The sequence below is a fragment of the Chiloscyllium plagiosum genome, unplaced genomic scaffold (genome assembly GCF_037043375.1).
Source record: "Chiloscyllium plagiosum isolate Xiang-an unplaced genomic scaffold, Cpla_swu_hap1 HiC_scaffold_12, whole genome shotgun sequence".
Taxonomy (NCBI): domain Eukaryota; kingdom Metazoa; phylum Chordata; class Chondrichthyes; order Orectolobiformes; family Hemiscylliidae; genus Chiloscyllium; species Chiloscyllium plagiosum.
Genome location: NW_028270150.1, coordinates 12055001 through 12071851, shown reverse-complemented (window position 1 = coordinate 12071851; position 16851 = coordinate 12055001). Strand labels below are relative to the sequence as shown.

Here is a 16851-nt window from a genome sequence, read left to right as displayed (position 1 = left end):
ATAGGAGAATGACTAGAGTAAGATTAGGGCCAATCAAAGACAGTAATGGAAAATTGTGTGTGAAATCTGAGGACATGGGGAAGCACTTAGTGAATACTTTTCATCAGTATTCACATTGGAAAAGGGCAAGTTAGTGAGAATATGGAGATATAGGCTACTAGATTAGATGGGATTGTGGTTGACAAAGAGGAGGTTTTAGCAATTTTGCAAGATCTGAAAATAGATAAGACCCCTGGGTCGGATGGGATGGGAAGCCAGCGAGGAGATTGCCGAGCCTTCGGCTTCGATCTTTATACCATCATTGTCGACAGGAGTAGTGCCAGAAGACTGGAGGATAACAAATGTTGTCCCCTTGTTTAAGTAGGGGAGCCGGGACAACCCTGGTAATTATAGACCAGTGAGTCTTACTTCGGTTGTGGGTAAGGCGTTGGAAAAGGTTATAAGAGATAGGATTTATAATCATCTGGAAAGGAATAATTTGATTAGGGATAGTCAACACAGTTTTGTGAAGGGTAGGTTGTGTCTCACTAACCTTATAGAGTTCTTCAAGAAAGTGACAAAACAAGTGGATGAGGGTAAAGTGGTTGATGTGGTGTATATGGACTTCTGTAAGGCATTTGATAAGGTTCCACATAGTAGGCTATTGCACAAAATACAGAGTTTTGGGATCGAAGGTGATTTAGCGGTTTGGATCAGAAATTGGCGAGCTGAAAGAAGACAGAGAGTGGTGGTTGATGGGAAATGTTCATCCTGGAGCTCAGTTACCAATGGTGTGCCACAAGGATCTGTTTTGGGGCCACTGCTGTCATTTTTATAAATGATCTGGATGTGGACATAGAAGGATGGGTTAATAAACTTGCAGATGACACTAAGGTAGGCAGAGTTGTGGATAGTGCCGAAGGATATTGTGGGTTACTGAGGGACGTAGATAAGATGCAGAGCTAGGCTAAGAGGTGGAAAATGGAGTTTAGTGCAGAAAAGTGTGAGGTAGTTCACTTCGGAAGAAGTAACAGGAATGCAGAGTACTGGGCTAATGGTAAAATTCTTGGCAGTGTAGATGAATAGAGAGATCTCTGTGTCCAGGTTCATAAATCCCTGAAAGTTGCCACCCAGGTTGATAGGGTTGTTAAGAAGGCATATGGTATGGTGGTGTTTATTGGTAGGGGGATTGAGATTCAGAGCCATGAGGTCATGCTTCAGTGTACAAGACACTGGTCAGGCTGCATCTGGAGTATTGCATGTAGTTCTGGAAGGATGTGGAAGCTTTGGAAAGGGTTCAGAGGATATTTACTAGGATGTTGCCTGGTATGGAAGGATGGTTTCATGAAGAAAGGCTGAGGGAACTGAGGTTGTTTTGGTTGGAGAGAAGAAGGTTGAGAAGTGACTGAATTGAGACGTATAAGATAGTCAGAGAGTTAGGAGAAAGTGAGGACTGCAGATGCTGGAGATCAGAGCTGAAAGATGTGTTGCTGGAAAAGCGCAGCAGGTCAGGCAGTATCCAAGGAGCAGGAGAATCGACGTTTCGGGCATAAGCCCTTCTTCAGTCAAAGAGTTAGATAGGGTGGGCAGTGAGAGTTTTTTTCCCTCAGATGGTGAAGACTAATGTGAGGGGACATAGCTTTAAATTGAGTGGTGATAGATTTAGGACAGATATCAGGGTAGTTCTTTACTCAGAGTAGTAGGGGCATGGAACGGCCTGCCTGCAACAGGAGTAGACTTGCCGATGTAAAGGGCATTTAAATGGGGATTGGACATACATGTGGATAGTAATAGAAAGGTGTAATTTAGATGAGTATCAGATTATTTTCACAGGTCGGCATAACATTGAGGGCCGAAGGGCCTGTATTGCGCTGTAATGTTCTATGTTCTATGTTCCTTAGGGGCTGTCACTGGTGGATGGATAATGGAAAGGGTGCTGGGTATTTCTCTGTAATTCATTTGAGGGCATTTCTGGCTGGATTAGCTGGACCACTGTTCCTAATTGCCCCTTGAGAAGGTGGTGGTGAGCTTCAGTCTCGAACCGCTGCAGTCTTTGGATGCATGTTGACCCCCACGGTCATTTGGGAGGGAGTTCCTGGCTTTTGACCCAGTGACAGTGAAGGAACGGTGATACATTTCCAGTTCAGGATGGTGAGTGGATTTTCCAGGTGGTGATACCCGCAAATATCTGCTGCCTTGTCCTTCTAGATGATAGAGGTAATGGGTTTGCCAAGTGTCTAAACCTGGAGGTGCATGTTTGAGGTGAGGAGGAAGTGGTTTCAAGGGGATCTGAGGAAACGTCCTTTCAGCCAGAGGGTGGTAAAATTCTGGACCGTGCTGCCTGAGGGTGTGGTGGGGACAGGTACACTCACAGCATTTAAGTATTATCTTCTTGAGCAATTGAAATGTCAGGACGTAGTAGGCTATGGGCCAAGTGTATGTAAATGGTATTATTGCAGTTTGGTGTTTGTAGTCGGCATAGACATGTTGGACCGAAGGGCCTGTTGCAATGCAGCATGACTCTTTGTTTCTGTATTGTTGTCAAAGGAGCTTTGTCACGTGCAGCAGTGCTTCCTGTAGGTGGTAGATGCTGCTGTCACTGTGTGTCAGTGAGAAAGGAAGTGAATGTTGAATGTGGTTGATCAGGGGGCCGTAAACATGGTTTCGCCCTCAATTGAGATTCTCAAGTGTTGTTGGTGCTGCGCTCATCCAGGCAAGTAGGGAGCATTCTCTCACACTCCTGACCTGGGGGAAATAGGAGGTGAGTTACTCACCACAGAAATCTCCGTCTCTGACCTACCCTTGTAGTCTTTGTATTGGTGTACCTGATACAGTTTAGTTTCTAGTTGGAAAGTGTGGCGCTGGAAAAGCACAGCATGTCAGGCAGCATCCGAGGAGCAGGACGGTCAACATTTCTGATGAAGGGCTTATGCCGAAAACATTGACTCTCCAGTTCCTTGGATGCTGCCTGACTTGCTGTGCTTTTCCAGTGTCACACTTTTCGACTCTGACTCTCCAGCATCTGCAGTCCTCACTTCCTCACAGTTCAGTTTCAGGTCGGTGATAATGCCTAGGGCATTGGGAGTGTCGGTTGGGTGAGAATACCAGTCATTGTTCATTTGCTAAGAGTTTGCCACAAAAAAAATAGATTTGACACACCAGGTTGTGAGGCTTTATATGATCTGTGATTTTAAAACATCCAAAAATCTTTGCTTGGTGGTTCACTTGATTGGTCACCATAATGTAATAATTATAAACCGGATCACTGGCCTTGCTGTTTCTGTGATGCAATGGTTAGCACTCTGAACTTTAAATCCAACGATCTGAGTTCGAATCTCGATAGAACCTCAACTTGCCTTGTCCCGGCACCTGTTTAAGTGGGTAGCACGATGGCACAGTGGTTAACACTGCTGCCTCACAGCACCAGGGACTCTGGTTCAATTACAACCTCAGGCAACTGTCTGTGTGGAGTTTGCTCATTCTCCCCGTGTCTGCGTGGGTTTCCTCCAGGTGCTCTGGTTTCTCCCACAGTCCACAGATGTGCAGGTCAAGTGGATTGGCCATGTTAAATTGCCCATAGTGTTAGGTGTGCTAATCAGGGGTAAATATAGAATAAGGGAATAGATCTGGGTGGATTACTCTTCGGAGGGTTGGTACAGACATGTTGGGCCAAATGGCCTGTTTCCATACAGTAGGGAATCTAATCTAATCAGTGGCCTAACAATTAACTTACCAGAATTTCCCATACCAGGCTGTGTTTCATCTTATACTGATGTGCACAATGAAATATAGGGTCATACAGCACAGAAACAGGCCCACCATCTCTCTGCTGACCAATAAACAGCAAACTACACTATTCCCATTTATCTGCATGTGGTACAGAGGCTCCTGTGATAATGATAATGGTCCTTTAACAAGGCTATGTTGTCCTTGGTTTGTTTACAGAGAGCTCATAAAAGCAGCGATTCAGAAAAATATGGCTTGGGTGGGTTTTAGGATCAAATTGATTATAGCTAACAGATACTGCGTCAGGCTAAAGGCTTTCAAGACTTAAAAAATACTCTTGTACAATGAAATGGAAATGGCCAGTTCTCCCAGCTCAGCTTTTTTCTGGTTTGGTTTGGCTATTCACTGAAAGCAGGAGGCTGGAAGATCACAGCAAGCCAGGCAGCATCAGGAGGTGGAGAAGTTAATATTTTAGGTATAACCCTTCTTCAGGACTGGGGCTGGGTGTACGGGAAGCTCCAGATAAAGGGGGTGGAGGTGTGGGGGGGTTGGGTAGCAGGGTGGTGAGATGGGGATAGGTGAAGACAGGCAGAGGGCGCGACCTGGTTGGTAAATGGGAGGAACTGATCCGGTTGGTGGCAAGGAGGAGCGGAAAGGAGGGGGCGAGACTGGAATGGGAATGGAGGTTATTTGGAGTTGGAGAGCTCAATGTTGAGTTCTCCAGGCTGTAGGCTGCCCAGGTGGGAGGTCAGGTGTTGTTCCTCCATGCTGCCTGGCTTGCTGTGTTCTTCCGGCCTCCTGCTTGTCTACTTTGGCTGTGCACTGAAAGCAGTCAGGCAGTTTGGAGGCTGCTGGTCCAAGAAACAGCTCCATGGAAGAGGGTGTTCCATGCTGCCATCTCCCTTTCTCCTGTAAGACCGTGTGTTTAATTTTACCTTTTGTGCCAAGGGGTGTTTTTGGGGATTGTTGCAAGTATTGGGAGCAGTATCATTAAGTTGGAATAATCTATTGGGTTTTCAGATGGATTAAGTAATTCAGTACTCTGTTCTCTCTTAATTTGGTTTTCATTCGGTAATCTTGTAAATAAATTCTGTTTTGTTTAAAACTAAGTGGTTTGACTGGCTGCATCCCTCCTGGAATATCTACCTTACACCTGGTTAAAACAACTAACAAAGTTAGGATTGAGGCTACCTTTGTTGAAATATTTTGAGGGGGTCTGGCCTGGTCCATAACACGGCTATGCCCTGGCATTTTCAGTGTTTGTCATGCTGTTTCCTAAATGTTGTGAGAGTACCTGTCTCAGCCACTTTGCATTTTTCGGACATTCTGAGTGAAAAGATGTTCCCTCAGATCTCCTTCAAACTACTAACTGCTCATCTTAAACTTACACTGTCTGGTCTTAGACGCATGAACATCTTTTAACTGGAAGATCTGGAGCATGGATTATAGTCATCAGTCTAATGGCAGAAGTCCTCTTCCTGTGTAGACTATACACAGGTACTGAAGAAAGCTCTACACAAGTCTGCCATCCATCTGCATTGGCACTGAGGGAGGGCACAGTAATGTGAGCTGGCGATTGGGTAAAATATTGCAATTGTGGCTTAACATGTTGGCCTCAGAGCTTGAAGCTTAAACCTAATGTTTGGAGCAGGCAAAAGCAACGATTACTCTTTTGTACAGCCTAGGAGTATTTGAGCGGTATAAGTGTAGGGACGTTTTACTCTGTATGTAACACCATGCCGTCCCTGTCCCGGGAGTGTTTCATGAGGACAGTGTAGAGGGAAATTAACTCTGTACCTAACCCTGTGCAGTCCCTCCCCTGGGAGTGTTTGATGGGGACAGTGTTGGGGGAAGCTTTAAAAGAGTTGAGGGATCTTTACTCTGTATCTAGCCCTGTGCTGTCCCTGTCCTTGAGGGTGAGGGACAGTCTAGAGAAAGTTTTACTCTTGTATGTGCTACTCTAATGCACTTTGTACGGTATGATCTGCATGTGTAACACTCAAAGCAACATTTTTCATTGTATCTTGGTACATGTGACAACAACCAATCAATCAGTCACCTCAGACAACTTCAATTGAGGAAGTTTCTGTTTCAGTGTATAAGCTTCCGTTCAACTGTTAATTTGTGTATGATTTCAACACAGAGCCCCAGCAGGGGCTTCATCATTACTTTTGACTTCCTGTTTTAAAAAGAGTGGAGAGAGCTTTACCTGTATCTAACCCCATGCTGTCCCTGTCCTGGGAGTGTTTGATGGAGGCAGTAAGAGGAAGCTTTACAGGGTGTACCTGTCCTGGGATTGTTTGATGTCATCAGTGGAATTAAAAAGCATTTTGTGCTTCATTCACTGTCCCTCTCAACAAAATTCTGAAGCTTTTAGAAAGGCTGTAACTTCACTTCCTTAAATAGGCAGTTCCTGATTTTTGTTTTCTGTTCAGTTTGCAGGTGCTGGTTTTCCATTCCAAGGAGTTATCGAGGAAAATGTCAGAGGCTTGATCCGCTGGGGAATTCCACATGTTCCATGAAGGGCAACAAATGGGAATTCTGTTCCTATCCTTGTGTTGGCGATCGGCTTGGTTATGTTCAGGACATCCGGGGCATTGAGAAATGGGATCTACTACAAACTCCAACTAATTTCTTGTAGAACTGAAGGAACGCTTTCTTCCTGGAGCCTTATGCTGGACCTTCCCCAACCATCAATCCTAGGAATGGCTTTCCCAATTCCAAACTCCCCCACACATTCACTCTGCAAAATGGATACCCAATCTAATCCAGCTCGTGGATAAATGGACTCATAACCTGGGAGCAAGATTCTTTGTTTGTTTCGCATCTTCCATTGTTTTTTTTTCGTGTTGTTTTGGTTTTGTTTGAACATGACCCATGGAGAGGAGCTTTGCTCTGAGATGCACCAGGATTCAGTCGTGTTAACGTACCTCGAGAGTGTCTTAATGCATCAAGCCTCCGGGGGCAGTATGGGCACCCCATCCACCAAGGGCACCTCCGAGGGGGAAGGTGCTGCTTGCAAAAGCTCCGATGGGCACGGCAGCGGAGGAGGAGGGGGAGGTGGTGATGGTGGTGGTGAAGACTTTGCTGCCTCTCCCTCCCAGCAGAGGGCATCGAAAGCTGCTTCTGCTCTCAACGTGAAGAAGGCCAGGCTCCTGCAAGCTGAAGCCTGTGACAGTGCCAAGCGGAGAAGAGTAGGCGGGCACGGGCTCCAGTCCAATGACCAAGATGGCACCGCCAGGCGGGGCGAACTGGGCAAGACGCAGCAGCAGCAGCAGCAACAACAACACAGCACCCTGCTGGCCTCCCTACTGCAGTCGTTCAGCTCCCGGCTGCAGAACGTGGCACTATCCCAGCACGGGGCTGTCCCCAGGCTGGGCCAGGCACAGACCCCACCCCCGGGCACCCCGCCTGAGGACGACCTGAGGGGCTACGGCCTGGTGTCCAGCCACCTGCGGGCGCTGCTGAAGAGCCGGGATCCGAGCCGGAGCGAGGAGGCGGACGGAGTGTACCAGAGCCCCCCCGAGCGCACCAGGTTTCCCAGCTCCCCCGCGGCGGATGGGCGAGGGGCCCCCGGCGAGCCAATCTCCTGCTCAGCCCGGCTCAGGGCGGTGGCCAGCATGGTGGAGAATGGCGCCCGCTCTGACGGTTCGCCCAAGCCCAGCGTGGCGTGCAGCCAACTGGCCTTGCTGCTGTCCAGCGACACTCAGCTGCAGCAATACACCCGGGAGCACTCGCTGGGCGCCCGCGCCCCTCCCCCCTCCGCCAGCCAGAGGCTAGCGGCCATCGCCAGCCAGAAGGGGGCCGAGCCCTCGCCCCCGCCCCACGACCAGGCCCGGGGCCCACCCTCGAAGGACGGGCGCTGCCGTAGTGCGTCGCGGAGCCACCCGCGAGTCTCCGAGCGATCGCTGAGGATGGCGGGTCACACCAGGAGCCCGTCCGGTGCCAGGGAGAAGAGCATCGCGGGGAGCGAGCGGGACAGGTCACCCCTGTCACCCAACAACAGTGGCGGCAGCAGCCTCCTCATGCACCTCCTCAACACCAACACCGTCCCCAAGCCTTCGGCCGACGGTGGGACCGAGAGCACCAATGGTCACCGGTGGCCGGGGGCTGAGAGGAGGGGCGGCCCCTCCTTTGACTACCGTCTGCCGGCCTGGGAGAAGGTGATTAAGCAGGAGGCTGGTTCCCTGGAGGAGATGTACAGCAGCGACGAGAGCTCCCGCTCCAGTTGCACGCCCATGGACCTATCGACCAAGCCCCGGATATGCGAGCCCATCTCCCTGCACTCCCGCAGCTTGGAGCAGATGACCGAGTCCCTTCTCTTCAGCTGGAATCCCAAAGGCCCGAGGGTCCGCAGCCCCGAAGCCAAGGAGGAGCGCAACCGGCCTGAATCTAGGAGCCATCAGAAGGTCACTCTCCTCCAACTGCTGCTGGGTCACCAGAACGGAGCGAGAGGGAACCGCACACCTGAACCCCAAGCCCCAGAACGTCCCGGCAGCACGGTGACCGTGTCCGAGACTTTGTCCACTGGTTTGGCTCTTGGCCAGCGGCCACCGGAACACTTCCCTCCTCCTCCTCCTCCTGCTCCCTCCTCCGTCTCCTCCTCCTCCTCCTCCTCCTCCTCCTCCTCCTCCTCTTCTTCGTCTTCCTCGTCCTCCGCGTTGTCTTCGTCCTTCCCAGGGGCAGAGCGAAGCGCCGTGGTGAAGCTGACCCATAGCCCGCCGGCCGCTCGCCAGCTCCCGGCACTGTGCCACGCCAGCGATGGCACCCACCACCTCCTGGCCCATCAGGGGAAGCTGGTGGGCGACGGCGAGCCCTCAAGGAACCTTCAACGCTTCCCGCAGCCATTGGAAGCTGCGAAGGGTCACCGGGCCCTGGAACCTCTGCTCCCCTCTGAGTCCGCCAAAGCTCAGCACTTCCCCAAACGGTTCGTCCCCGGGGAGTTGGCGGCAAATACTCAGTATGTCCCACGGCAGTCATTGGCTGGTGAGAGCCCCCTTTCCAATTTCTCCTTCAGCGCCAGCAAGCTCCTGCAAGACCTGGCTCATACCGGCTTCCACAAGTCGCCAGAGACCTCCCAAGCGGACGGGGAGGACAGGAACGCCGGCCTGACCTCGGTGGAGAGTAGGATGGGTGAGAGCACCGAGAGCCTCCCGTTCGGTCGGTCCGTCAAGCCCCTCTGCTTCCAGCAGTCGGTGCTGCTGGAGCCCAATGCCAGGAGAGAGAGGCCACCACTCCAGCCCCGCCCAGCACCCAGCTCTGATCTTGAGAACCTGCTCGAGAGACGCAGCGTCCTTCAACTCCTGCTGAGGAATCCCGAGAGGGAAAGGGTCCCAGTGGCCTGCCTGCAGGGGAGGAGAGGGGGCCACCAGGTATCAGTGGGCCCGCAGCCCCCAGACGCCCAGTGCAACGGGCAAGCGGCTGGCACCAAGCCAATATCCATGGTCAAGGTCAAGACTGAACCCGTTGAAGAGGATGGGTGCTTCTCCTCCGGTGCCGAACCGGCGGAACAAAGTGCCAATGGCCAGCCTCTGATACAATGCAAGGCAGAGCAGAAAAACCCACCCTTCACGTTGGGCAGTGTGAAGCAAGAGGTGGTGAGCCCAGCTGCACCCTCGGCACAGGCTCAGTGCCACCCCTGTCAGAAAGGGGGCGTCCTGAGCCAACTTCTGCAGCGGGACAACACCTTGACCCCTCTGGGCGGTTACGCCTTCGGCCAGCACCCGCCCGCCAGCGGTCTCTCTGAGGCCCGGGCCCCCACCTCCGGCTCCAGCAGTCCGTGCAGCGTTCCCAAGAAGAGGAAACCCCCACCCAGCTCCCCCAGCCAACCGGACGACCTGCACAAGACCCTCGACCGGAGGGAGGGGCTGAACAGTCACGGCGCCCCACTCCGAGAGGATGCCAATGGCCTGGATGGCTTTCCGTCCTGCGGAGCCAGGCTGCTGGATTTCCAACCAGGCAGTGGCTTGGAGCTGGAGTCCCGAAGTAGCATGAAGGATCCCCAAGGCTTCAACGTCCTGAAACAGCTCCTCCTGTCCGAGAATGGCATCAAAGTGCTGCCCGGGCACAGGACTCTTCACAATGGTGGCTCTGCCAGTGACCGAGGCTCCCGGCCTGACCGAAGGCTGGGAGGAGACCGCCCCACTCACTTCTACAGCCAGCCCGAGCAGCTCAACGGTCACCAGAAGGAGGCAGCGCTGGCCTTCGAGCCTGCCAGGTACCTCGGGGTCTTGCCTGCTGCCAGCTCGTCTGCACACTACCCGCTGGAAAACTCCACCTCCCTCACCGCCCTGGCACAATCCCAGCCAGAGCACCGTGCCCCGTCCCTCGGAACGCCAACCGAGCCACCGTGGCTGACCAAGACTAATCCCATCCTCTATTACATGCTGCAGAGGGGCGGCCTGGGCCTGGTGCCCTCCCGGTCCAGAGCAGGGGAAGGGGGCACCGCCGAGGCTGACAGGAGGAGGAGGCCGCAGCCGGTGGCTCAGAGGGTGGAGCGGCCCAGTGGCGGTGGCGGAGTGCTGCCTGGTCGCCGGACGGTCAAAGCAGAGCCCCCCGAGGACTCTCTGGGTAACCTCCAGGGCCCGGTCCCTGGTATGCTACGGGATCAGAATGAAATCGCCAGCGGCATTCTGGAGAAAGTAGCGGCCATAAAGCGGGAGCCTGATTGAGTGGACATTGGGATGGAGGGGAACGAAAGCAAGAAGACAATCTTGTCCATTAGACCAAGTCTTGTGCAATACAATCTGGGTCAGCTAGATAGAAGGACAAATGCTGCATATATAATATATATGTATAAGTGTATATAATATAGATATATATGTATATCAGCGCTAACAGGCAGCTTGTTGGCTGGCATGATTGGAACTTGTATCTATTGCCAGGAATGCCAAGGTATTGGGATCCACCAGTTTTTATATGGTAATTTTATATATACACACATATGTATATGCACACACATATATATGTACATATATATAAAATGAATATAAGGAGGATGTTGCCATTTGTTTTTGGTTTTGCCCTGTCGTGACCCGTACTGAAAGGCATGATAATCATGTTCAAGGTGCCATAGGCGTTAAGTTCCATGTGCCCCATTGAGAGCCCTGCCACCACTCTTTGGGGTACTGGCACCAGTTGGTGGCCTCTTAAACAGCCCTTGTTCACCCACAGCTCGCCAACCCCAATCCCAAGCCCATCCCTTATCTTTTTTTCTTTGCACCTGGTCTTCCCGGCAATGATGCCACCCGGTCACCGCTTGCCCCTCATGGGTTAGCCCCTTGCCCTCCACATAGTGCCAACCCTGTACCAGGAAGTGAGAAAGAAACTGGATGCCACTTTGTGACAGGCGTTTGAACATTCTGATTCCTTTATTTTTGCTTGGTTCCCCTTCGCTTCGCCCCTTCTCTCTGCACGTAATGCCTCCACAAACTTTTACCCCTTTTGTATTTTTATTCTGAGGTGACATTGTCAGTCAGAGGCACAAGATGTTTGTTTTGGTTTTGGTCGTGTGGGGTGGCACAGTGGATCGACATGCCGCAATCTCTCGATGGCAGTAGCCGTCGGAGGGAATCTTAATTTTTTGTGATTTGATGTAACGTAAACACAAAAGGTGCCAAGCAGACAATCAGTCAATTCAAATGAGCTGGTTTTGTTTTGTTCACACTGCAACACCAGGTTAATGTCTGTTCTGAGCAAGGTCATACTTCTCACTAGTAATTTCCTCCACTGGAAATTTTAACTTGCCCTCTGTAGCCAGGGGCTGTTCTTCTCCCCTTACTGTAGTGTAAATTGTATGTAAAAAGTGTGTGTATATGTGTGTGTACACACACACAGACACAGTGCGTGTCCGTATGTTGGATGGGGGAAGATGCCTATTTTGTGTTGCATGTATCTGCATTTGCAAGTGTTTAAAATATTGTATAGTTATATATGCATATTTTGTCCAAATCTATTGTTAAAAGAAATAGAAGACTAATCCCTCTAACTCTACGAACCGCATGGAATGAAAAGCATGTGGAATCCCTATGCACAAAAAAAAGATGTGATGTGTTTATTAAAAAAAAAAGAAGAGATAGAAAGAGAATTTAATGTCTTAATAATCGAACTTTAACTTACTTGATCAGTCTGTGTACATTGTGTGTACATTGTCTGTACCTGTGTGGCCTGTCACTGAAGAAGTGGATAGCAGGGTATATTCCAAAAGTTAATCGTCCTTTTCCCTTAAGTGTTTCGAGCAACATTCACTCCCGGAATCCGATGACTTTGTCCCGTCCTATTTCTCCGCCACCAGCTCTCTCAAGTGGGTGGGCCTATTTATTTATGTTTGTTTTTTTCTTTTCATTTAAAAGTGAAGATCTTGGCGATCCAAGCTCCCTTTGCTCTCGACCACACGATTCTTCCGTTCAACTGAACACTTGGTTTTTGTGGGAATCCGTGTTTGACGTTTTGTTTTTGTCTTTTGCATAAAACTGCGGTTGGAATTCTGGCTGAGGATTTTGAGTTGGTATTCTGCGGCCTGCAGCTTCCTAGGACAGCTCAGATAAAAGACTAAGTGGCTTGCTACGGAGTATGATACCTGGGTGTCGTTTTGACACCGCTTTTGACGTGGCGGATTTAATTTCACCAAACCAGCAGGAATCAGGCGACGGAGGAGGCAGAGGAATAGGCATTGGGGACCAACTGGTTAGACCAGCAAGGGTCAGGATTCTGGCTCAGGAAGGCAAGCGAGGAGTCAGGGGCACAGGAAAATCAGGGCAGTGCATCTCAGAGACCACATGCAGTGGGGCTTCATGGCTTGGGGGAGCTGCTGGAAATCACGACTTTGGGAGAGGGGGCCAGCAGACGTCAGGGGAAGTGAGAACAGCAAAGAGTCATTGTACACACTTCCAAGTCTGGGAGTTGGGGCTATGAGGGCTTCACGCAAAGATTTCTCCTCTGGGCAATTTTAACGGCACCGCAATATCACGGACTGTCAAAACTCCCATTGTCCTCCTGCTCCAACTAAGATTTTGTGTAGGTACGAGACTTCCTTAGGTGATTAATTATTTGTTTCCAATCCCAGCTTTCGCGGGATGTTGCAATGTAACCCCCCCCGCCCTTTTTTTAAGGTGAGTACTTTCCGACAATAAATGGCAACGCTCCAATTATTTACCCAGGGGTAACAATTCTTCCACATGACAGTTACCCTTGAGCCTCTGAGAAAATATTCCAGTTGCCAATCCAGGTGAAAGTTGAGAGACGAGTGCCATTTCTCAGTTTTGTTTTGACAAAAATGAATTCAGTTTTGTGTAAATATGAAGAATTTGGTTTCTTTTTGTTGAAAAAGAATGCACTGTAAACGATGGGAAATATTAGATTTTTTAAAAATAATATTTCAGTACAAATAGTATTTTGGGTTTATTTGGTCTTTTAGAAGATGTTATGCCTGATCTAATGCAAACTGTGAGAACTGTACCAGTTTCTTTTGTACTCTGCAAAAAAATGAATAAACTTTGGAATGAGAGGTGTGCATCCCTAATTTTGGTGCCTTTACATAGTCTTGTCTTTTCTCATGTTTATGGGTGTTCACCTTGACGTCCATGGGAGAGGGGTGACAGGATAGTGATGGGCACCAGGCTGACTCCCAGGTGCCAATGGGTAATGCTCCAGCTATGGGAAGTCAGGAAAACGAGGAATTATGCCCCACTCCTGAGGGAATGCAACATTGTCAGAGGAGCTATCTTTTTGGGGTGAGTTGTAAAGGTGAGGCTTTTACTGCCCCTGAATGTCTTTTTTTACTCATTCATAGGATGAGGGCATCACTGGCTAGGCCAGCATTTAGTGCTCATCCCTAATTGCCCAGAGGGCAGGTAACAGTGGGTCAGGAGTTTCAGGTAGGTCTGACCAGGTAAGGATGATATTTTAATTCCTTAAAGGAACAAATAGGTTTTTCCAACAATTGACAATGGATTCATGGTTGCCACTAGATTCTTAATTCCACCATCTGCTTTGGCTGGATTTGAAACCAGGTCCGCTGCTCTCTGGATTACAGTCCAGTGAAAATACCACTAGGCCATCCCCTCCCCTTAAAAGAACCCAGGGCATTATTCTTAAGGAGAGGAAGGAAGCTGAAGGGATATCTATCTCTCTCTCTCACTCGCGCTCTCTCTCTCACTCACTCACTGGCTCTCTCTCTCACTCACTCACTGGCTCTCTCTCTCTCTCTCTCTCTCGCACGCTCTCTCTCTCACTCACTGTCTCTCCACCCTAGATTCATGGCCAATACTAACTCCACGGCCAACACAAACCAATTAAGCAGCCAATAGCACATTGCTCCTTGTGTGAGCTTTCTGTGCACCTATGTTTAAGACATTATACAGAGCCGATATTTCAACAAAGTATACGTTGGCTATAAGATGCTTTGAGGTTATGAAAGCTGCAAATAATTTATTTCCCCTGGATTATTCTGGGTTGTTTAACTCTAATCTTTCAGTCCCTTCTCAATGCCCCTCTGTGGGTTTTTCCAATCTTTCCTTATGGTTCATCCCTGCCATCTTCTGGGACCTATGTTCTGATTTGCTGCCTCCTCTCCAAATACTGCTGAATTTTCTAGAATGCTGATCGGAAATGGGCAGAGTGGAGCCTGAAGAGTGAGCTTTTTTTGCACCTTAAGCAATCTCTGAAGGACTGAAATATCTTGCAGCCATACTTTGATGTCTGTGGGTATGTCGTTTCCATATATCCAAGGTCAATGCATAACTGTGTCTGTTTATGTCTATCGGATCAGCAGTCCCTTTTAATTTTCCAATTGCTTCATCATTTCTCCTTACCTCCCCATTAACGATGATGTACAGCTCTCTCCCACCCTCAAACCAAAAGACCCAAAATTAGGAAATAGCAGTTGAAAGAGGCCATTCAGCCCATAAAGTTCCCTCTGCTGTTCCATATCATCATGGCTGATCTATCTTGAAGTCATTTTCCTGCACTGCCCCATATCCCTTAATGTGGAGGTGCCGGTATTGGACTGGGGTCAGCAAAGTTAAAAATCACACACACCAGGTTATGGTCCAACAGGTTTATTTGGAAATACAAGCTTTCAAAGCACAACTCCTTCATCAGGTTGCTAGCTACCTGACGAAGGAGCAGCGCTCCAAAAGCTAGTGCTTCCAAATAAACCTGTTGGACTATAGCCTGGTGTTGTGTGATTTTTTTAACCCATATCCCTTGACATTCTGAATATCGCCCCATTTTATTAAACATGGATAATAGAGTCAGAGAAATGTACAGCAGAGAAACAGACTCTTCGGTACAACTCGTCCATGCCGACAAGATATCCTAAATTAATCTCAACCCATTTGCCAATACTTGGCCCATACCCCTCTAAACCCTTTCTGTTCATGTACCATCCAGATGCCTTTTAAATGTCGTAATTGTACCAGCTTCCACCACTTCCTCTGGCAGCTCATTCCATACTCTCACCAACCAAATCATACAATATTTTTGCCAAACCACCTTCTCATCAAGAGCATTTAGGACTGCCAACAATATTGGCCAGAAACTGAACTGGACCAACTCTATAAATACTGGTGTTAACATTAATGCAAACGTGATTGGCATCCCTGCAACATCCACTCCATTCCCCCACCCGACGCTCAGTAGCAGCAGTGAGTACCATCTACACGATGCACTGCAACAACTCTCCAACATTGATCCTCCAATGATACCTTCCAAACCCACAACCAAATCTGCATAAAAATGTTTTTCTTATGGTCATTGCATCTCTCACCAATCTCCTTTAAATCTCTGCCTTCCAGTTCTCAACTTTTTCACAAATGTGGGCATTTTTTCCCGATCTTACCCAGGCAGACTTCTCATGATTTTGAAATTTCTGTAAAATCTCTTCAATTTTCTCCATGAGCAAACCCAGCTTCTCCAATAATGCCTCCCTCGACACATTGTCATAAATGTTCACTGACTCTAAACCATTCAAATTCTTCCCAAGATGACTAGAATTAGACTTTATACTCCAGTTGTGACCAAAACAGTGTTTTATGAATGTTCCATTGTACGTTCCTCAGTTTTGTGCTCTGTTCTTCCAATTACATAGCTGGGAATACAGTACACCTGCATATACATATCTAGGGTGTTCTGCTCTAACACACGTTTCATTAATGCAAATTCACTGTAACACAATTGGGGACACTGTTTCTAAAGTGCAAATGTTTGAAATGTGTGTTGGTTATAAGGCAATTCCAGTTCTATTAATTTAATGGAGCTGCTATTCAGGATTTTCTTATAACATGGAATTACATAAGGACATTACTTCTGTTTTATAGCAGAACCAACTTCTCTGTGTTAGGAACAGAGTAGGCTATTTGGCTCTGGAGATTGCTGCCCCATTCAATAACATCACAGCCTATGGTACTACTCCACATTGCCCCCTACACCCTGATATTTTTTTCACCACCATTCCCACATCTTTTGCTTCTATCAGATTTTGAAGGAAAGAGTTCCAAAACCTCATGACCCTCCAAGAGAGACCCAACCAATCTTCATAAATCTCTTTCTCAAGGTTCTCTGTCCTCTGCATTAACCAGTGCAATGTACTGGCAGCTGTCCCTGCTGCTTCACCACCCGACCATCTCACTGTGCTGTGACTGTATCACAGTTCCTTGGGACTGCTCTCAAATTGCCTCAATTTATGTCCATTTTTAATTTCCTCTCTGATCTATTTACCTTGAGTTTGCAGTGATTCGGGTCAACCAGTTTTTGTGTGTGCTTGTATTTTATGCGAGACTTATCTCATCTCTCTTTATTTAACTCTTGTAGCATAACCTGTGATGCAAAACATCACAAACTTTAAAAAGTACTTGGATGAGCACTTAAAGTATCATGCCAGGCCCATAGCCTGGAATGTTATGGGAAAGTGGGACTTGCATAGCTAGCAATATAATATGAAGTGGTACAGACCTGTTGGGCTGAATGGCATCTTTACTGTATGACTTTATGATTGTGCCCTTCTATCTCATTTTCCTTGTGCATCGCTGTTATCACACCAATGTCACAGTGGGAGGCTTTTCAGCCCATTGTGCTAGCAACAGCTCATTAAATGAGCATTGTTACCTAATCCCCTGCTTTCTCCCCATACCCTTGCATGTTATTTAT

At 48.6% G+C, this 16851-nt stretch overlaps 1 protein-coding gene across 8 annotated transcripts in view; it reads left to right on the top strand.

Annotated features, from left to right (window-relative positions):
- Positions 1-13225, top strand: part of nrip1a (nuclear receptor interacting protein 1a) — a 115550-nt gene extending 102325 nt beyond the window's left edge. For 7 of the 8 annotated variants that reach the window (XM_087992461.1, XM_043701417.2, XM_087992456.1 and 4 more), the window contains one exon: positions 6141-13225. In XM_087992461.1, coding sequence (XP_087848587.1) covers positions 6576-10376 — 3801 coding nt within the window. In that variant the 5' untranslated portion in view covers positions 6141-6575 and the 3' untranslated portion in view covers positions 10377-13225. Of the gene's footprint in view, positions 1-2658; positions 2741-6140 lie in introns of those variants that run through there. The other variant, XM_087992459.1, reaches the window with a different exon arrangement.
- The last annotated feature ends 3626 nt before the right edge of the window (positions 13226-16851 follow it).